The sequence below is a fragment of the Tachysurus vachellii genome, chromosome 1 (genome assembly GCF_030014155.1).
Source record: "Tachysurus vachellii isolate PV-2020 chromosome 1, HZAU_Pvac_v1, whole genome shotgun sequence".
Taxonomy (NCBI): domain Eukaryota; kingdom Metazoa; phylum Chordata; class Actinopteri; order Siluriformes; family Bagridae; genus Tachysurus; species Tachysurus vachellii.
In genome coordinates this window covers 29,622,786-29,645,068 of record NC_083460.1, presented here as the reverse complement: position 1 = coordinate 29,645,068, position 22,283 = coordinate 29,622,786, and the positions used below count along the sequence as shown (strand labels likewise).

Genomic DNA, 22,283 nt, shown 5'->3' with positions numbered 1-22,283 from the left:
TATGATTAAAACATCTTTTATTTCCTTGTGCTGGGTATTAAATCTAAGCTAAATCCATTGGACTGCAATGACACAGATATTCAAACTACATGACATTTTGATCTTTTTTAATGAAAAGGACCAAAGGCCAGATCAATTTTTTCAAACAAAAGGGCAACATCAAAGAGAGGGCATCTTTCTCATGTCTTAAAAAAGTGTTATGGAGAATCATTCTGTAGTTGAAGGTTCCTGTGTATCCCGACTCACTGAAAATAAAGGACACAAAAAAAGAAAGATGAAGTCAAAAACCATTTACAGATATTTCAATTAACGAATTAGATTTCTTTGTGTGGTTTATTGTTCTTATAGAAACATAACTTCTCATATTATGGGACTACACATTGACCAACATTACATATAAAATATTTTACTTCAAATACTATTTTAAAATTTAAAGTTTATGAATGACAAAAAAAAAATATACTATATAAATTGTTTTACTTCAAAACATTTTTATATAGTATATTTTGTCATTTATAAACTTACATTTTTACACATTAAAATTTAAAATTAATCTTTACCAAAAACAAACAAAATTAAACACAAAAATGTACATAAATAAATTCCTATCAGGGTGCAATTACAGCTGTCACCCTATAACTGTGGGTGACTTATAAAAGGTTGCGGCTACATCACAGTTGTCCTCAGGTCATTCTCATCAACCTGAGTAGTTGATAAAAACTTCCTATGTCTTCAATCAAGAACCAAAAAAATAATAATAATATCACCACAAAAGGCTGATAAAGAGATGAATTAGCAGAGATCTCCTCCCCAAACCCAAAATGTGCTATACTCCACAAAATATCCATCAGAGGTGATTGTGCTATTGATATTTACATAGTAAGACTTAACAAGGAAACAAATTTGTGAAGCTGACAACCAAACAGAAAAATAATGTCACTTCATTCCTCCTGTTTGTCACTGAGTGAAAAAGTGATTCTACCTTTCTCTCTGGCTTTCATCCGTGCAACAAAGTTGTAGCTTTTGTTTCTTCTGTAGTTGACATATGGGTCATCCAGGGCAATCCCAACACCTTTGTACTGATCCCACCTGTCCCGCACGTCTCCTCCCTTGATAGGATCCTGAATGCCCTGCTCTTTCGCTCCAAGCCCTCCAGAGCCGCTCCATCCTGCATAGAGACAGACTTGTCTGTTGCTGAACTTCTCACAGATAATCACAAGTAGATTAACATAGTGCATGGAAATATATATATATATATATATATATATATATATATATATATATATATATATATATATATATATATATATATATGTATGTATGTATTAAACCACACAAGCTACACCTTTACTGAGAAATGCTTCACATTTCATTTCTCACACTAGGCACTGCTGGAACACTCACCCATTTTCATGAGCAACTGATGGCCCTTGTTCTCTTCTCCCAGCCTCTGATCAGCAGGTATAGCTGGGGGTCCAGCACCCAAGCCAGAAGTGGACCTGTGTGCACACAAACACACAATTCCAGCCTCTGCATTCTCTATTAAATGTGTCTGACTGTGAGTAGCTAGATGCTGTGGACACTTACGGTGGTGTGGGGCTGCGGGACTTTGCAGCTTGTCGTCGCCTGTCAGATGAGTGCGATCTGGAGCGTGATCTGGAGCGAGAACGGCTTCTGGACCTTGACCTGGAGTGGCTCCTGCTTCTGAAAGAAGAAAATGCACCTTATACAGACTATGCATTTTCTAATCTTTTTTAATTAAACTAATCAGCTGGTTGACTTGCTACTGCATCAGTTAAAGAACTTTATTTTAACTATACTATTCACTCCTGTCAGAATGGCAATACCGAAAATTCATATAACAATGATGCACTGTGATTTCTTCACAGAAAGAAAACCCGTCTGTGATGTCACAACACTAGTCATGCATACCAGACCTTAAGACTGACTGCAGAAGGTGCGGAAGCGGCCTTTATTGGCCAAGGACCACCCAAAAGAGCATGTGACTTACATCTAAATCAACCAGTCACAATTTGTTTTGTTCAGCATTATGTGTAGGGGCATAAAACCCCTGAGATTTTTCCAATTTTGTATGCCATAAGCATCAGACATTCAGCCTGTGATTTGTGGTTGTGACATCCGAGACTGAGACTAAAATAATACTAATAAAAGTCTTTCTATTTTAAATATATGAAAAGAATATAAATTAGGGCTGGGCAATAAAACGATAACGATATGTATCGCGATAGGCACGTGATCGATATCAATAAAAAATGTGTTCGATAAAACATTCAGTATTTTTTATTCTTTGTAGGAAGAAAACAGAGGTTGCAAAGCAAGTTTGGTGGCATTAACAAAGGCACTCGCTCTCTGGTAACCTAGCAACGTAGGGAGTGACATGCTAACAGCCAATCATGTAACAGTATCATGTTTGGTTGCGCCATATCGTTGTCTCGTGCTGGTCTGCTGGATTCCTCTTCAGTAACCGGCGACTGATAAGCAGAAAATGAGCGCCGCAGCGAGCGAGGAAAATGTAAATAAAAGAGGAAAAAATGTTTAAATGTAATATATTTTTCTCCTGGTTCTTATTTTAAATGGCTCATAAAAAAAAAAATCAATAATTATCGATATCGACCGATATGAAACACTGATATCATGATACAGTTTTCAGCCATATCGCCCAGCCCTAATATAAATATTGGTATGTTTTTGTCCATGCCAACGGAAACAATCACAGCAACAGTAGCGATGTGTGAAGTGTAAACAAACTAGTGGCCTTACCTGGATCGAGATCTGGAGTAGGAGCGCGATCTTGAACGAGATCTGGAAGACCTTGATCGCGACGATTTGGAGGAACGGGAGCTGGAGTGTGACGATGATCTGCCTCGACTGCGAGAACGGCTCCGTGAGCGACTGCCTCGTGTGCTGAGAAGACAAACGTGACTATATTATATCTTAGTTAAACGAATAATTACTTTAACGTTTGTATAAAAAAAATCTGATTAACGGGGCAGCATTTAAAATACTATTTTAGTCCTATTTATTTTTTAAATAAAATTTTTTAGATTTAAGTATAAAAAGCTAGACATCCTCAACAAATTTTGCTAGCTTCTCCAGTACTGCTTTTGTACTGCTTATCAGCTTCAATATGGTTAAGCAGGGATGTCGATACTCCTATTATCTCCATTTTTTAAACTCATGACAATACTTTTCATTACAGAGTATGCATACAAAGAATCCACTGAAGCACCAATGGCACAATTCAATACTTGGCAATTTATAAAAATAAATTCATACATAAGCTCACCTGTTGTGTTTCTCTTGTTCCTTTTTCCTCCTTGCTCTCATCTTGGCTCTGAAGAACTCATACAAGCCATTCTGTTCCCAGCCCTCACTGGATTTGACAAACAGCGAGAGAATCCGTTAGACACTAAGAGACTATATTACTACAGTCAACTCTATACATACACACACACACACACACACACATATATATATATTCTTACTGTTTTTCTATGTCAGCATCTCAAATGACATACACAACAGGTTTTTTTTGCAAATTCCAGAAAGATAATATAGACTATTTTATGAATCCTTGGTAGGTTGTACCAAGTGTGCAATATTAGGCTTAAAATTGCCCTTACAATTTAATTTACACACTGGAAAGGAACCAAAAGACAATTAAACATATTTTTGAAAATAAATAAATAGAATAGAATGAGTCTGAAATTGGTGGTGACCTGTTCCTGGGTCTGTCATGGGATGGTGGACTGTAAAAGGCCTCCACAGCAGCCAGCAGACGGTCACTAGGAGGCATGGGAGGAGGCAAGCGGATGTCTTTGGGATCCAGAGCCTTGTAGTCATGATCCTCCAGCTGGGCGGAAAGATAAAAATACCATTAAAGGTTAAATGCGAGAGAAGAGCAATAAAAAAATGAAGACTGAGGTGTTCTCTAGATCTCTTAGAGCTAGGCCAGATCTACACACTTACTTTCACAAGAGGGGCCATGAGGCCTGCAGGCAGGTCAAAGTAGGGAACATTGGGCACCAAACTGGGGTCATCCTGGGTCACATGTGAGGGAGTCTGTCGTCTCATTTGGTGTGACTGGCCGTTAAAGCCGTGTGGTGGGGGCCCAAATTCTGGGTGCTGGTTACTTCCCCATGGAGGATGTTCACCCATTCCTGGGGGAGGAATCCTTTGGTTTGGGTGGTGATGTGGTGGACCCATTTCTAAAAAAAAAAAATCGTTATATAAAGATTATTATTTTAATTTTTAAATGTGTGTATATATATATATACACACACACACACACATCCATATGTGTATATATAAAATTCTCTCACCACCAGGGAAGTCCCCCTGTGGGTAATCGAACCGATGTGGTGGAAAGGGCGGCCGCTCAAAGTGATGCCGAGGTGGGAAGTCATCCTGCATGAAGCGTGGAGGGAAACGGTTGAAGTTGTGTGGTGGAGGTGGCTGGTTGAATGGAGGTGGCTGCTGATGTGGGGGGAAGGGCCCCCGGAAGTGTGGGGGCCGCTGCATGCGGAAAGGTGGCTCCCTCTGGCTCCAGGGCGGTTGATCAGGCTGGTTGCTCCAAGGTGGCTGTTCAAACTGTCCACTCCATGAAGGTGGAGGCTCATTCTGGTTACTCCATGGACCTCCTGGACCTCCAGGGCCACCATCTCGAGGGCTACTCCAGCTCGGCTCCCTCTCATTCCACATCCCCTCATGGCTGTTCCAGGGTGGGCATGGAGGTGGAGCTTGAGTGGGGTCAAACGGTGGCTTAAAAAAAGGGGACAAGTGAATTAACAGTGTGCATGGAAATGGAGTGAAGCAATAAAATAAATAAAAGGACTTCCGTTGGATTTTAAATCGAGAGAAATATTCACCCACTAGTCTAAACTAATTAATACCAAAAACAGCATTCAAAAATTAAAGTAAGGGTGGGCAATACCAAAACAAAATAGATCCAGAAACATGAATACATTTTTATGATATACATTGTGTATTAAAATATTGTTTTAATTAGGGCTGGGCGATTTGGCCTAAAATCAAAATCTCGATTAATTGAACATTTTAACTCGATTACGATTAATGAATAATTATTTTCTTTTTCTTTTTTTTGCCCTCATAGTTCACTGACAAGTTTTGTTTAGTAAATATGCTCACATATTACAGTCGGTGTCCAAAACACTGCTGCCGTATCCATCCATTAAGCGCAGCAGCTTTGACAACATTAACACCGTTTTCTGTCGTAATGGCTGAAAGTTTTTCTTCCGCGAGGTCCCATTCAGAAAGCATATCTTTCAGATCTTGCGCAATCATATCTGCCATGTGATCCGCTGGAAAATATGCCGTCTCAAGGCATCTCTGGCGCAGCTTCCAATCATCGTCAATGTAGTGCAAAATAAGGCTCAAGAACGGGTCCATCGTCCTACTTGACCAGAGATCAGATGTGGCTGCAAAGTGTTGAACATTTTTCAGTTCAGCAGCTACATTTTTACAGCATGTCTTGTACATGTCTGGCAGCGCAGTTTTATAAAAATGTGATCGCGATGGCACAGTGTATCTTCGAGGTGTTTAAACCCGCTTCGCTCCACTGTAGCCAAGGGAGTCATATCCTTTACGATGTAATAACAAATAGCATCAGTTATTTCTTTCCATCTTCTTGAACTCTTCTCATACTGTGGCATTTGTGCATTTGTTATGCATTTGTTATGGACATCTGCTTTGCGGAGGCACTTGTTGCTGGGCGCTTGTCAGTCTCTTTTTGTTTTTTTTGAGCCATGCACTGTTCATATTCAGTAACGTGATTGCACTCCAAGTGTTGAAACAAATTGGTGGTGTTACCTTTGGGTGTCGAAACTGTTTTTCTACAGTGTCTACATCTGACTTCATTTTGTTCGATGTCATCCTTACTGAAGCCAAAATGTGTCCAAACGACGGAGACTGCAGTTTTCTTTGGTACAAGCTGCTCTTGTGGCTCAGTTGTCTGAGTGTTTAAGCTCTCCATGCTCGACATGTCGGCGGACTAACGTAACATAACGGAGCGGGGTCACGTGACCCACACGCGGTAGTGTTTTTAATGGGAAAGTAATCGAAATAATCGACCTGCAAAAATTTGATCGATTATAGGTTCTGAATGTCGATTTCGATTACTTTTCGATTAATTGCCCAGCCCTAGTTTTAATGTGTTTTTTGTATAAGAAAGCACTCACAGGTTGCGGAGGGTTCCATGACGGCATTCCATGTTGGGGATCGAACCACCCAGGCTTCGATGAGGGAATATCAGAGGATGCAGACGGATTGGAGTCAGTCTGTCTCGTCTGAGAACCATCATAATCACCTGGAGGTGGTCCTGTCATTGGAGGCTTCACATCTGCTAATAAAATCAACAGTATAAGTATTTAACATACTGATTTTAGAACATTTTAGGACACGTTAGCTTTTAAAGGTTCGATACAAAAATTAAAGTTACAAATTTAACAATATGTGGGCACTGCATAAAAAAAGTGGCAATACTGACATATCACTGGTTTAGAAAAAAAAACACTTCCATTACAATTTAGCAGAGGTTCTGCAATGCCTTCTTTAGTTCTAATGCACTGTAGCAGGATTTACTCACCAGGTGGAGCAGTCATAGAGGACGGGTTCCCTGCTTTAACCTCAGGCTCTGATGGTGCTAACTGGCCTACAGCAGCTGCTGCGGCAGCCACAGCGACACTCTGCTGCTGCTTCAGATTGGCCACAAACTCATCATGCTGAGTCTTCAGTCCCTGGATCTGCTGCTGGAAGGCCAACTGCACCGGCTGCACTACTGCAGCATACTCTGTAATCAGAGATGCCTAAAAACACGAGACATTCATTAACAATAATGATGTCAACCTCTTTGGAACATGATTTTGTTTTTTACCTTTTCAGTACACTATGCAGCTTAACCAACAACCAGTAAGCACTATATTTACTGTGTGAGGATTTAGACATCTTTAGGCATATTAATTTAGGCATAAGATTCCTTTTAATCACTGCATTTGTTAAAGTGCTTTTTCACACAACATAATTTTAGACAACTATCTAAACAAGATTAAAAAAAGAAAAAACTCCCTGTGCATTTTAAAGTACCATATTTATGGTTTCGTAAAAAGTAGGCATGTAAAATTATGTTACAGGCAGAAAATCTCGATTTTGAACAAAACCTGATTTTTCATCCATTTTTCCCCCAGCCAAAGCCAGTCAACAGGTTCTCCTGGAACTTTACACATGTAAGCGACGATGAAGCTTGGTATGTTTCTATAGAAGAGCGTACCTGATACTGTCCCAAGCCCAGGGCTGGATTCTGGAGCTGCTGGATGGTGACCTCGTCAAAGTAACCATTCTTCTCCCATAGCTGGAGCAACTGCAAACAGAAAAGACAGAATATGTGAACACACAGCATGTACCTGGTAATCAAGTACACACCAAAAGTAATAAAGAACAAGCATCATGCTCTTAAAGTTATTTGGGGAAAATAGTCAGGACTTTTTCCCCCCAAATAAAAAAACAAAAACAACAAAAACCCAAGGATCCACCAGTGGTTCTACAGCAAGGGTCTCTAACCTTGGACACATGTAAGGTGACCAAGAGCTACTTGTGTTATATGATTAGTAACATTTATTAACATAACTTATTCAGCTGGTTTGTTTAATTACAATAAGCTATTTTTGTGTGAATTGTGTTAATTGTTGAGTCGAGTTAATTGATTAAACGGGATCAACTGATTTGCTGACTAGACTTATCATTTATTATTGGCAGATTTTGTTTATTCACATGGACTGTTATTCATCAACAAATTGTCACTTAATTCCCATGGCATATACCCTGATTGGCTCAGCAAGACCAAAAAAGACTGTTCTCATAAAAAAAAAAGGAAACACCTTTGATATTGAAGGTAATCATTTTGAAAACAGAGATCGAAAATTGTACTGGACTTTATGTGATTAAGTAATACTTTATGTTTATGGCATTAATATGCAATTGCAATGGGAAAAATTAAACAGTACCTTACAATGAAACACCACCTGCACTTATAAGAAATATCTACAGCACTCTCATCCTGCATCTTCGCGCAGCATGATATATTCATTCAACGGTTTTGCTTTGGCAGCTTTGAAGCTTCCAACTGGAATTGATCTGCCATGTGTTTTTTATTTACACACGTTTATTTTATTTTATTTTTATTTTAAGTACTTCAATTTGTGCTAATAAATTTAAGTTTCTTTAACGTTTCCATGTATGGTCTTGGTGCCAGCTGTGTGTGTAAAATCAATTAATAACCAGCTGTATTATCCTGTGTGATGAAGTATAGAGAAGTATGATTTGTCTGTTAAGTCAGATTTTTATACAACACCTGTAAGAAGCAGGATGTCTGTTTATTTGATTGGGGTGAAACTAATCTAAACTAATTATTGAGTTAATTAGATTAGATCAATACTGTACACGTTCTATGATCCTTTCAGTGAGTGACTCAGAAGTAGCTCGCAAAAGACGTGGTGGAGACCTCCGTTCTAGACTCGTTGAGTGATTAGATTTATCTCACATTAGATGCACACGACAGCGAGGACTTACATGACATTTATTCGATGCATTTACTGAATAAAACAGAAATATACTGGCAAATGTAAATTAAGTTGGAAATAAAAAATAGCCTTAATAAAAGGTTTAAGCATTACAGAGGACATAAGACACACTGCATCATACCCGGGTGATTTTCTGCTGCTTGTCTTCCTCCACTGCCAGGAAGCTGGTGCAGTAGATGGGCACCACAACCTTCTGCAGGGCAGCCAAAAGATCCCTCTGGTTCTTCCTTTGACTGTGAAAAACATAACCACAAGTTAGCACACTCAACACACCAAACACACTGCAAAGTCATGCACCAGAGAGGACGCTATGAGATAAATGCAAGATAAAAATAAAAACATGACAAATGTGAAAGTGCACTTTTATAATCATCACCTTTGCAATGACAAAAGATGCGGTCATAATCGTTGTTTTTAAATATGCTTTATTATAATACAGATGCTCTTACCAGTGATGCAGAACGTCATTTATGAGATAGATGAGGTGTAAGCGGAGCTCGAAATGCGCTGTATCTGCGGTAATGCGGTTGCGGAGGTGTGAAGTCATCAGTTCACAGTGTTGTGGGGACTTGGCATTGCTGAACATCCAGTTCTTTCCAGCCTTGAAGGAGAAATAATAAATCTCATTATTAACAGTTAGTCTGCTAATTTGGTCGAGCAGCAGTCCAAGAGTGCTTACATTTACTGAAACTGAAAAGATAAGTTTCACAGTATGCATCACACACACGGCTTTGCTCACCACAGAAAAGTCCTCTTCTAGTTAGAAATAGTTACTACAATAGTGTTAGTGGCATCATCAGTAGACAGTATTTTCAAGAATTGAACTTTTGACTTAAAAAACTAAATCTTCTCAGATTTCTAACACAGCAAGCTAACCGATGTGCTATAACATGAGCGTAGCTTTTTCTAGGTCGAATTTACACTACCAGAAGCAAAACAGGCATAAAATTTGACCAAGGTATTTCTGCTGATCACAGAGCATGAGTGGTTAGCCTGTTATCTGCCCACATTTAATGAAAAAACAGACAGAAAAAACAATGATCATACATAAAAAGGTTTACTTATAAATGTTGGAAGTTTAAAAAAGTACTCGACATCATTTGGCACTTACAGATATGGCATCCTTGGTGCATGTGTCGATGATAGGCTGAAGCAGGCTGTCAAATTCGACCATGTCCTGCTGCGTTTCCACCAACAGTTTCTGCATCTGCTGCTCCACGGCCAGCACAATAGCTGCATTAACCTGCTCCTGAAGAAAGAGAAAATTCTAATCTGTTAGAGACACTGAGGCAGATCACTGACAATTACAGAATTTGTGCAATATTATGGTGTAATACCTGATGTAAAGGTGAAGAAGAGTTACCTGTCGGAGGCTGTGCAGGTGCTGTTCCTGCTGCTGTAGGTTCCACTGACTCTGCTGAATGAGCTCCTCCACTGAAGGAGTGCTGGGGGGGATTGGAGGAGGAGGAAGCAATGACATTGGGGGTGGAACATCAGGAGCTTCTTTACCCGGTGGCTTACAAAGCACTGCAATTAAAATCATGCTCAATAAGTATAATAATGACAAAAATCTGAAGATCACTGTAAAAAAAAAATGCTAAAAGGTAAAATCGAATACAAAGGCTCTCTTTAAATGATAAAGAACATCCAAAATTATGAACTAGGACACACGCTGGAAGAAGGAAAATGACTTTGTTGAATGTACATTGTCAAGCAAAGCCATTCAGTTTAGATATTAACATGCATTCATATTCAGACATGCTGCCTTGTTTTTCACCATGTAAAAATTGTACCATAAAAAAACAAAAAAATTATAAACAAACTATACAGGGAAAAAACTCAGCTGTGGATAACATGGGACTCTACGTCATACAAATCGACTGAACTATACAAAAGAATATGAGGTAAATAGAAAAACAAGAGAACATTAATGCTGACTGTTTAATCAGTTTTATGTCCAAATAAAAATGAATTTTATAAACAGGACAACAAAACAGCCCTTTCCGTAATCTTGGACAAAACATAAGACAAAATGTCTGATAAAGCTCAATATGAAAGGAAAGTATCAGAAGCATCAAGCATTGATGATGCAAAAACACCAAATTGTTTCAAATCACCAATCTAGTAAATACCTTCCATTTTATATTCATCATCATGAGTGGATGGATCTATGAGGAAAGAATAGGGTCACACATGTGTACTTGTATATTTTTAATTCCAAAGCTACATTGGTAAGAATAAGCATCAAATGCACACACCTCTGGTCTCCATTTATCAAACATGCGTACAGGTCATTTTGTATGTACAATGTGGATGTTCCTATGCATGTGATTTATCTATGAATGTGATTTATCAGGTTTTGCTTGAGCCTGAGAATGGGTGTATATTTCTGCATACTCCTGACCATGCATATAAGAGATAAATGTGTTTTAGGCACCACTAATTTGTGAAAATTGTCTCTATGCTGAGAAAGAATCCTCAATCGATTTCCTTTGCCCAGTGTAATTTTAGTTGATTTAATTCTATGGTCTATTTTATTCTACAGCCTTAGCCACATTCACAATTCAAACAGAGCACAAATCTAGATCTTGCTCTATGTACGCTTTGATAAACGTGACAACCAGTTCAGATTGGATTCTACCAAGCCTTACTACAGCAAATAAATAAATAAATAAAAAAGGAGACAACTTCAGTATACGTACGCTGCTGCTGCTCAATCGCAAGCTTGTATTTGTAGTAGCCAAAATATTCCCCTCCAAAGAGAAAGGAGAATTTTGGATTATCTTTCTGTTTCTCCATGGTCATCTTTTCAAACTCTGGTCCATTGCGGGCTACAAACTGGGCCAGTTTGTCGATGACATTGCGAAGCTCTTGGTCTGTGAGGACACAGAAAGTTAAATTCAATGGATAATGCTCTAATAAATAGACTAATAATAACAACCATGATTTGTTTGCTGAAATGTGTCCTTTGGTAATAAAAAAAAAAGTGCAAGCATTCTAAGCAAGTGTTTGACAAATTTACACACCAGCTAACAACGTTCAAGATACGACATCCCTGCCGAATCAAGGCACACTTGACAGTACTTTAATGAACTAGTTAAAGATGGAGTAGCATTATTAAGAAGTCCTCATTGTATATAAATACAGACATAGTCTTGATCTTTCTAGCAACATTCCAACATTAAACACAGCCAACTCTTCCACCCTTTTATTCTTATTCACCAATGGCTGCAAAGAAATTAGAGTGCACAGCCAAAAACACACCAAAAAACCATGAAGAAACTGCTACTCATACAACATACAGATGATATAATTGGATCTCTCAACCAAGTAAAGGTTAAGGAATCAAAAAATAAATAAATCAATGTTCTTAGAAGTGACACCTTCCAGTGTCACCCATATGAGGATGAGGTTCCCCTGTGAGTCTGGTTCCTCTCAAGGTGTCTTCCTTTACCATTCAAGGGAGTTTCTGTTGCCACTGCCACCTGAATCACCTCAGACTTGCTCATTGGCGATAAATACAAACACATTTAAATAGATCTAATATTAAAATTGATTGAATTTTTGTATTACATTAATCTTTATATTATTCTTTATATTAACCTTTTGTTCTATGTTTATGTTCTGTAAAGCTGCTTTCAAACAATGTCAATTGTAAAAAGCTCTATACAAATAAGTTTTAATTGAATTAAATTTTTTTAGTGTTTATTATTGAGGATTTATTACAAACCTCAATGATGCAAACTTGTCAACTCGGACTTCATTTGTTTTGACCATGTGTTTTGTTGGTGGACAGTTTTAGGAAATTAAAAGCTCCATAACTACAATTAATAAGTTGACAAAAGGTCCAATTTCTGTATTATTGATTAATAATAATGCTTCTCTATAGTTTATCATTTGTGCAGAAATTCTATATGATGGTAAATACAATCAATACAACATTTATCAGACTGTATAGTTATAATCACACCCCCAGTGTCACCCATATGAGGATGAGGTTCCTCTCAAGGTTCCTCATTGGAGTTTTTCCTCAGTACAGTCACCTGAATCACCTCACACTTGCTCATTGAGGATAAATACAAACACATTTAAATATATCTAATATTAAAATTGATTGAATTTTGTATTGTATTATTCTTTATAATAAGCTCTGAGAGACGATGTATAATAATATCTTTATAATATGCTTTGAGACGATGTCAAATGTAAAAAGTGCTATAGAAATAAATTTGAATTGAATTAAATATTCAGAATCCCCCCCTTATGTATTACATTTCTATACATACTGTCGTGTTAGTGTCCAGTCCCTGGTTACAAACTCAGTTGGTCTTACTGAACACCGAACATAAGTAATACCTTGTACATCTTCTCTGCTCCAATTCACACATTTATATTTATTATTATTATTATTATTAAATATATTAGCTGCTGATCTATAAACGAGTTCTTACAACAGGACTCCCAATGCTAAGCTAATGCTAACCATGTTAAAGCGCAGTGGTCATTCAAATCATTAAGACTTCTTTGGACACACGTTGTTGTTGTTGTTTTTTTTTATCCCCGTGGCTTCTTACTGCTGTTTAATCCGTAATTAGGAGATGTGTTGAGTACATTTCTTATAACTACCATAACTATTGTTATTATTATTACGCTGCAGAATCGCTTTAGCTAAATGCTAATAACGTTGCTAACAGTTAGCTAATGTCTGTTACCTTCTGGAGGCGTGGGAATATCCATATTGTTCAGAGCCAGTCGTTGTCCAGAGAATCTACTGAACTATTATAATTACTTATAAAGAGGAAAAATGCTCTTTGTTAGAGCTGGCCAAGAAATTTATTTTTTACATGAATTAGACCCAAACCGACCGGAAGCAGAAACATCTACTTCCTTCAAGCGTCGTTATTCTTCTTCGTCGATTCTAAAAGAAATTACAATTATGCTGCATATCGCCGACTAGTGCACAGAGAGGCTACACACATCTTCTCTTCTCTTCTCTTCTCTTCTCTTCTCTTCTCTTCTCTTCTCTTCTCTTCTCTTCTCTTCTCTTCTCTTCTCTTCTCTTCTCTTCTCTTCTCTTCTCTCCTGTCCTTTCCTTTTTTTTTCTCTTCTCTTCTCTTCTCTTCTCTTCTCTTCTCTTCTCTTCTTTTCTTTTCTTTTCCTTTCTCTTCTCTTACCTAAGAAACTGGAACAAAATAGTGCACACCACATTTAGGTTCTCACATCTATTTTAATACATATTTGCAAGAATCATATAATTATTTGTAGAATTTAATAAGAATAAAAATCATACAAAGAAAGTTTTGTGGTTAATATCATTGTTAGAATCATTTTTGACCTGTCTTCTGAAAGACCTGATAATATGCTTAAAGGGGATTATGTATTTCTTCTTGACTGTGTAGGCCCAGATTTCTGGTTCATTTTAATTTAATGTTGCCTCATGTGTTTTTGTTCAGTCACCTAGAAGAAAAGAGCACTCTGGCACTGGTCCTCAAATCCACAACCTCTTCCCCCCTGTCCCGCATGACCTCCAATTATGTCAAGCTCTATTGAAAAACTCCCTCAATCAACTCCAGTTTATTCCGCTCTTTTGCCTTATTATCCAGCTGGAGCCCCTGAGAGCCAGGCTAAATAATAGATTAATAGATTACATCGTTAAATAGACTTTTAATTGTACTTAATGAATACAAGCTGGGATTAATGATTTACAACATCAGCAATCCCTTTTTGTTATGATAACATTGATAGCCAAACAGATATGTGATAAAATGTGATGTGGTAATAATAACAATACAACTACTACTACTACTACCTCTACTACTACTACTATTAATAATAATAATAATAATAATAATAATAATAATAATAATAATAATAATAATAATACTTTAATCCACAATGTCAAATATTAGACAAATGTGGTCCTACGTAAAAATAGTATCAGATGGTAATATAGTGTATACTATATATAATACATTATGATTCATAATATATCCCTTAATGTATAAATGTAGCAGTTTTACACTGTGCACTAATAAAAGTAAGTTTCAAATCACTGATACATAAACTTTTTTTCCCCATGCTCTACTATTAGCAGTGCGGTTGAACGCATGCCTGCCCTCATGCCAATGTGTCTATTGGACAGTAGCTATGGGGTCCTGGCCTCGTTCCTAATCCTCACAGTGAACTTATCCTGGCCTGCAGAAAAGGGCACTAATTGGGGGATTTTCTTCATCATTAAACCAGACAAGCATCTTTGCCTACCTTTGAATCCATTAATACTTCCTAAACTTGCTGTGGCAAGTTTACTTCAACTGCCGCACAGGAAAGTTAGTTTAGCTTTAGCTGACTGGGTTGGTCACACACTTGTTCACTCTTTGCACAGCTGAGAAACACCTTTAACTACAAACAGGTGATTTTGTTTCTATTTATTCTTATATAATATGAATTACAGCTGTGTGCAAATCACAAAGTTATTTTTTATTCTTTTCTAGATTATTTTTAGATTATTACCTTGTGTGTTTACACTACAAAATACTAATTATTAATGCATTTAATGCAAGGCAGGACCTTGGCTGGGATTAAACAATGTTTTTATTCAGTTTGTAAGTGTTATTTTCCTTAAAATTATTTAATTTTATTGACCTAAAGAAATTATGCTTAAATCTCTGTAAAGGTCAGAGTATGACATTTTGTGCATTTACAGAGCACCTTTCAAAAACAATCACAATGCATCCAAGAATGTATTTTTTAAACCCCTTTTAATAAAATTTTTAAGATGTTTTTGGGACCCAGGTGGTGGTGGTGGAATATCACTGTGGCATCCCATCTGTCCACCACAGACATTGTAATTGTGGCCACAACAGGACCACAGAGGGCAGAACATGTGCTAAAGCAGCAATTGCCAGAGAAATTAGGCTGCGCTGGAGCCCCAGCACACCCAACCGAAGAGACCTGATTGATTGGAGCTTCATCTTCCTAACAGGCTGGCGGCCTGCCATCAGTCAGGAGGCAGAGAGGCGGAGGTCATGAAGAGGAGAAAAAAAGGAAGAAAAGGAAGAAGAGAGAGAAAAGAAAAAGATGAATGATATAAAGGCAAAAGACTGGAGGACATGTATAAGGTAAACATTTTGTAATAAAAGAAAGCTTAAAACAGTTTACACAAACATAATTTTCAAATGTGTAAATTTTGCAGGATTTTCATGAGCCTGCTTAATAAATCTTACATATTTTCTTTTAATCATAGCTTTGGATCCCGAATGAGTGAGAGGTTAAAAAACAGGAAAATATCATGTTTAAAGATACTTTTACTGCCAGTATACTGCAAATATTCAGGCTGTGTATTAATACAGTATGGTATTGTTGCTGAACCACACACCCCACCACACACACAATAAGTGGCACAGTTGACTGCACAATCTGTCAGTTTCATTCCAAAAACGGTTGTTGTTACTTAAGACATGTTTCAAGGCCTTAGTTAAATAAAACAACATGGAGCCTGCCAAAATAAATAAATCATGCTATAGTGATTAGCATCAGCAAGACTGGATGTTAGTACAGTTACATTGACCAACCCCATGTGTTATTTATAAAACAGGTTAAAAATGTAAAACAATTGAAACCAATTATATAGCCTATTACTCAATTAAGTCACAATGGCAAAACAAATCAGCAACAACCAGCTGATTAGATGTCTGGATTGCTTCATTTAAATCATTTTAAAGTCATCTTAATGCTTGTCTTTAAAACATTAGAAATATTCTAATACGTGTATAGATATTGTGTATCATATAATTGTCAAGTAATATTTTACCATATTGTCCTTCACAGGTTTTAAAGTCCATAAGGAATTTTAAATGCAACCAAAATGCAGCAGTGAACCAGAAAGAAAAAACTAAACGAGTATTACATTTTAATCCTATGGTGAAAGCTTTATTATTTGCTTGGTGAATGTTTTGTTTCTTTTTGTGTCAAAACAATGAGGATCAGATTGTGTGAGCTGTACAGCTCTCTGCACGTAGTGATCATTACTGAGGGAGTGACCTGCCAACAGGTCTTCTCCTTTAATGAGCACTGAGGTGCACTGGCCTCTTTTTTTCTGAGTCACCATGTCTCTGCTCTGCTCGTTATTCCCATTACATGCTGTCCTCACATGTCCTCACATGCTGTGCTCATGGACAATAAAGACCTAAGTTGACCAATGGCATGGACAGTTCTGTGTGTTCTGCGTATCACTTGGAAACCACCTAAGGACACCCGGCTGCTCTGGGAATTAAGAAAATCTCCTATAAGTAATTTAAGTGGGTGTTATAAGGTGCTGGAGTCATATGGAAAACCAGGGCAGTTTGTAAATCAGACATCACATTAGAGCACTATTGAAGTCACTAATCAATGATTACTTTCTATATAATACAGTCTATAAATCATTCCTTTCTGTTTAAGTGATTTGTTTCTTTTCACTTCCATAATCAAGTATAAATATAGGCTTTATATTATTTGCAGTATTCAATGCTGGGGTCCATTGCAGTATCAATTTGTAAATATAAGGTTAGCCTACACTATAGGCATAATTTTATAAAATGTATTTGTTAAAAATGTTTATTATTTTCATAATCCTGATTACATTTTTGACCAGATCTACATTGTTGGTATCCCAGTATAAAAAAAAAACAAGAAGCCATCAAGACAATCAAAAATAGTATTTTCTGTAGCCATGGTATCAGGCAAGACCTTAAATATGTATGACAATAATGGCTCTTCTGAACTATACTTGTAGTAAAAAGACAATTACACACACACACAAACACAGTAGGTTGTGTATTACACTGTGTATTATTTATCTAAACCTTATTTTTTTTTTAAATAAAATGTGTCCTTGATCAGTGTTATAAAAGTATAAATTACTTCTGAAATACTCAGAAAAGTGTCATTTATTGCAAAAACATAAACATATTGGTTTTAATTGAAAGATCAACAGTGACAGAGTAGCTGGGCTAGCAATGCATTGTTTTTTGTCGGTTTTTGGGACATTACTGTGGTCAATTTTTCTGAATGACAGTAAAACCCTGGCCTGGCTACACAATGGTAATATGTTATTTCACTTTTCTTGTTTTCACTAAAACTGATCAGATAAAACAGTTGGCTGATTTGATTGTTTGTTGAGTGGTTTAGAGATCTAACAACTAAATATCTTCACAGAAGAGAAGGAAATAAGCAATTAATTTGACTACTTTTAAACAGAACAGAAATAACTATATTATAAAGAAAATAAATGACAATATATCCAGTTTTGATTCCAGCCACATGAGGGCTCTATGTTTCCTTTTCTTTTTGCCAAAATATGTAGTGAAAGCAGCCACCTTAGGGCTGGCAAAAATATAAATAAACGTTATCCAGCTTATTATCCAAAGATACCTCATCTGACTTAACAGTCTAGGTTATCTGAGGGTGCAGCAGCTGATTTAAAGCCTACAATACCACTTGAGTCTGCTTGCAGAAAATTAAACACAGGATAGGCTCATCATAAAAATTCCTTCTCATGTGTCCTATGCAGTCTGACACAAATCAAAACAACAATTCCGCAAAAAAATTCCACAAATCCATTTCACTGAAAGCATAACGGGCTCATTGTTGTCAGGTTTTTTTGTCATTTTACTCCCTCTATCCTCAATTTTATCTATTTATATCATACACAGTTCTAATGCAGCAGAACATAACACCAGGCCAGTTTTTGGCTCAGCCCAGTCACATGGGCTGCCATGTTTTGTCCATGGATTGAATATGTTCCTTGGCTTTCATCCTCAGAGCAGCGATGCTGAAGCAGCGTTGGTCAACTTCTTCCAGGGGGAATTTATCAGTAAACACTGGAGAGCACTGATACTGTGGGGGTGCCATGGGCTGCATACTTTGGTTCATGACCTGAGGGTGGTTCAAGAAGCCATGGCTCTGATATCCGGTCTGCAGGCCCTGTGCAGTCCCCATGATGTCTGGAATAGAATGCATTGGTGTAGTGTTGGTCAGGGGAGACCCTAACCAGGGGTCTAGAGGCAGCGAGTTACTCATGGTGTTAATGCTAGTGTTCATGGTTGGTCGACTCAAGCAGAGCATGGGCGAGTCATGAAGCTTTACGGCACCAGTGTCCATCTTCTCCTGACGCCTCCATTTGGCACGACGGTTCTGGAACCACACCTGGATTAACACATGGACATTAGAGACTTACACAACAGCCCCCCCCTGCTAGGCAGGTCTTTTCCTGGTGTCTTTTGTTTTGTTTTATGCATCTTATGGCATTGCTATATACATACCTGTACTCGGACCTCAGGGAGGTTGACTTTCATAGCAAGCTCCTCACGGCTATACACATCAGGATAGTGAGACTTCTCAAAGGCACGCTCGAGCTCATGCAGTTGATATGTGGTGAAGGTGGTGCGGTTTCGCCTATGCTTCTTCTTCGGTTGCTCCTCATCTGTCTGCTCTGGAGATTTCTGGTCATTCTTAGTTGTTTTCCATACCTCTCTTTGCTCAGACTCAAACGTGTCAGAAAATGTTTCAGGTACTACAGAGTCCACCACAACAAACACACATACAACATGAGAAAAACTTTATTAACCGTAAAATTTAGCGCTCTTATTACATTTTATTAAAAGGTCCAGAGTTAATACCGCTATTAAATAACATGTGAAAAAATGTTAATAGTACAATAATAATACATGAAATATAATTATTTTTTACAAATACATTTACCTATACATGGACAAAATGTATGCATTCATAGTTCTTATTTAATTTTTAGTATCCATTTGGTACAATTTACAACCACAGCCATTTGGCTTGCTAAAGTCTCTCACCTTCTAATCTAAGTAGTAACACACATAGCCTTCTAATCCCAGTAAGATAAACATCACAGGGGAAGAATACTGGTCTGTAAGAATTGCTTTTATTTGCCATCAGCTACTCAAACAAACCTCACATACATTTATTTGTGTTGTCAAAGAGATTTCCTGGCATTTTAATCAAAATATAGACAGTGAAGTAATTTATTCTTGAGGAAATATGTTCAGTATGTTCGTTTCACTACATAAGTATGAGGGATAAATTTATTTAACCCAAATTTGATAAATATGAATTTGTTAAAAAATACATGTTTTGTGAAAATAGTGAGATTAAAATAAAGTCAAAATAGTTGGACAGTTATTTTGATTTGATTAATTACTATTGATTTAATTGAAAAAATAAGATTATTTGATTAAAACAAGCATTTTATATGCAATAAACCAAGGTGCATGTATAATGTAATAATAATGTGTATATGTATAATCGTAAACAAATATCGTCTAACAATATCATTAAAGAAAGCATGATGGCACATAGCTCCAGGATCCTATGTTCAATCCTAAACACAGATTAGTGTCTGAGCAGAGTTTTCGCTTTGTGTCTGTGTGGGTTTGCTCCCACCTCCCAAGTCTAGTATGCAAGTGAATTGACTATAAATTTCCTTTAGCTATGAATGTGTCTGTGCATGGTACCCTGCCATGAACTAGTGTCCCAATTAGATTGTATTACTGCCTCATCTCCAGTGTTACCGGGATAGTCTCCAGATCCACAGTGAACCAAACCAGAATAAAAGTTGGTACTGAAAGTGAGTGGGTATATAGCAAATATTCTTTGCCAAAGATCTTACATTTATATGTATAAAATATATAATTATGAGAATTACATAAATACTGTAATATAGTTATAATATATATATAATTATGAGAATTACATAAATACTGTAACATAGTTATAATATATATAATTTTGAGAATACACAAATACTGTAACATAGTTATAGTATATATAATTATGAGAATTACATAAACACCGTAATATAGTCCAACCTGTGAAGGAATTATAACTATTCTTTGCATGTTGTAAAAATGTTGTTTGTACAGCAAATTACCAAAAGTCCAAGAGTAATTACTTTGTTACACCTGTGAGTAACTGACCGTGAAAAGCTGGCAGCTCGGAGTTGTCTCTCGGAGACACAATGAAATCTTGCTTTTCTGCATCCCCTGGACTTTCAACACTAACTTCAGGAGGTACAGCGTTAAGTCCAGTATTAAGCAACGGCACGGGGTCCTTTGTGAAGCCCAGAATCACATCAATGCTGTGGACATGAGTCCCAACAGATGCCACCTCTCCTTTTACCATCTCATGGAAGTTGCCTGGTGAGGGGCAGCTGTCATCCACCATGTTACTAGTATCTAGTGATAAATGCATCCGAGAGCTGGGACAGTCCTGAATAAAACAAATCTTGTGGAAGCTGTCCAAATTTGGAATTCTTCCCTGGAATTTCTATTTTTGTGTGGAAAAATGAAGAAAAACAAAATAAATACCCAACCATTAATAAAATTTAATAGCTGAGACATAAATTATAAAAAAAAACAAACCTGCACATGCTGGGGATTGGTACATGTATGTATATCTAGTATGACTAAGCTGCCAAGCATTAAGTTAATCAAATTGCAATAATGCAATAATAATAATAATGCAATAATAATGCAATTATGCAATAATAATGCAATAATAATAATGAAATAATAGTAATTCAATAATAATGCAATAATAATGCAATAATAGTAATTCAATAATAATGCAATAATAATGCAATAATAGTAATTCAATAATAATGCAATAATAATGCAAGAATGCAATAATAATGTATTAACGCAATAATGCATTAATAATGTAATAATAAGGAAATAATGCAATAATAATGCAATAAAAAATAAAAACGAAAAGTTTGTCCTTACCTGAGACGAGGCTCCTGGCGCGCGCGCAGTTTTCACTCAGAAGTAAGGCTGAAGAGCCATGGTTTTAGTTAACCAAGTAAACTTACAGTCACCATTTTCTTACGTTTAGAAGTTAATCTATTAAGTTAATCTATTATTCTCCCTTCCGATGGTAAAGATACTGTCACGCGCACACTGACACATGAGCGACGTCCCAAAAATTGAGCTTTCTGTATTTCCAGTGAGAGCAAGTAAAGTAGCGTAAAAAGTACAGCACAGCACTGTCAAATAAGTCTGTTTGAGCAAACCAACCCACCCACGTTGTAGTCTGTGATAGACGAGTAACTACATAACTTTGGCTAACTACCTGCTTTTCTACTGATCAACAAGAACGCTTTCACGCGCACTAAACGCTGACCAATCAGAGATAAAAAAAAAAAAATAAACTTTTGCACGAGCGCGCTACACACACACAAATTTCAACGAATCGGGTTGAAGAAGGGCTTTGCGTGGGCGTGGTTTCGAGCGCCTCAGAAGGATGCTAACACCAACTGACTTCAAAGCAAAATTCATAAACATTTACAAGCAGTTGCTTATTCTCTGTATATTTCATACATAACATCAAGAAACAACAAAAAACATAAAAAAACATTCAAGGGGAATGTATGCAGTCATATATTAGGATCTCCACTTGTCTGAGAAAGACTGAAAGCTGTTTTGTGCTTGAATTGAACTATAAAACACACCAAAGTGACAAACTGACACACAAAACCACAATAAACAAAGCGTATTACTAACTGATATTAACCCACAGTGTGGCTCACACAGCACACACACAACACATGTGAACAGATAACCTAATAAAAACAATATTACACCTCAGTGACTCTCAAGGAAT

At 37.0% G+C, this 22,283-nt stretch overlaps 2 protein-coding genes across 4 annotated transcripts; both read right to left on the bottom strand.

The window, feature by feature from the left end:
* cherp (calcium homeostasis endoplasmic reticulum protein) lies at positions 1-13,521 on the bottom strand. 3 transcript variants are annotated; one of them, XM_060882041.1, is made up of 19 exons: positions 13,328-13,521; positions 11,318-11,491; positions 10,748-10,783; positions 9,979-10,142; positions 9,727-9,864; positions 9,065-9,216; positions 8,737-8,848; positions 7,307-7,396; positions 6,626-6,845; positions 6,219-6,382; positions 4,344-4,782; positions 3,991-4,229; positions 3,741-3,874; positions 3,308-3,394; positions 2,782-2,925; positions 1,588-1,704; positions 1,405-1,499; positions 983-1,168; positions 1-245 (listed from the first exon to the last, which is right to left on the bottom strand). In XM_060882041.1, exons 1-19 carry the CDS (start codon positions 13,350-13,352, stop codon positions 208-210), a joined length of 2,754 nt encoding a protein of 917 aa, XP_060738024.1. In that variant the 5' UTR covers positions 13,353-13,521; the 3' UTR covers positions 1-207. The 3 variants fall into 3 exon arrangements, with proteins under 3 accessions (XP_060738024.1, XP_060738033.1, XP_060738041.1); XM_060882050.1 differs by having other exon boundaries at positions 6,219-6,379; XM_060882058.1 differs by lacking the exon at positions 10,748-10,783.
* A 4,003-nt stretch (positions 13,522-17,524) lies between these two features.
* Positions 17,525-21,805, bottom strand: rx1 (retinal homeobox gene 1). Its single transcript, XM_060864833.1, has 4 exons — positions 21,407-21,805; positions 20,600-20,948; positions 18,917-19,167; positions 17,525-18,800 (listed from the first exon to the last, which is right to left on the bottom strand). The coding sequence occupies exons 2-4, from the start codon at positions 20,871-20,873 to the stop codon at positions 18,357-18,359; spliced, it is 969 nt and encodes a 322-aa protein (XP_060720816.1). The 5' UTR covers positions 20,874-20,948; positions 21,407-21,805; the 3' UTR covers positions 17,525-18,356.
* Between the last annotated feature and the right edge of the window lie 478 nt (positions 21,806-22,283).

Coding starts and splice junctions, on each gene's coding strand:
- cherp (XM_060882041.1), bottom strand. CDS start 13,352: ATGGATATTCCCACGCCTCCAGAAG. Junction 3,395..3,740: donor CATGACAGACCCAGGAACAG/GTCACCACCAAT, acceptor TGTCAAATCCAG/TGAGGGCTGGGAACAGAATG. Junction 2,926..3,307: donor GAACAAGAGAAACACAACAG/GTGAGCTTATGT, acceptor TTGTCTTCTCAG/CACACGAGGCAGTCGCTCAC.
- rx1 (XM_060864833.1), bottom strand. CDS start 20,873: ATGCATTTATCACTAGATACTAGTAACATGGTGGATGACAGCTGCCCC. Junction 19,168..20,599: donor CGAGCTGCCAGCTTTTCACG/GTCAGTTACTCA, acceptor TGGACTCTGTAG/TACCTGAAACATTTTCTGAC. Junction 18,801..18,916: donor TCCCTGAGGTCCGAGTACAG/GTATGTATATAG, acceptor GTGTTAATCCAG/GTGTGGTTCCAGAACCGTCG.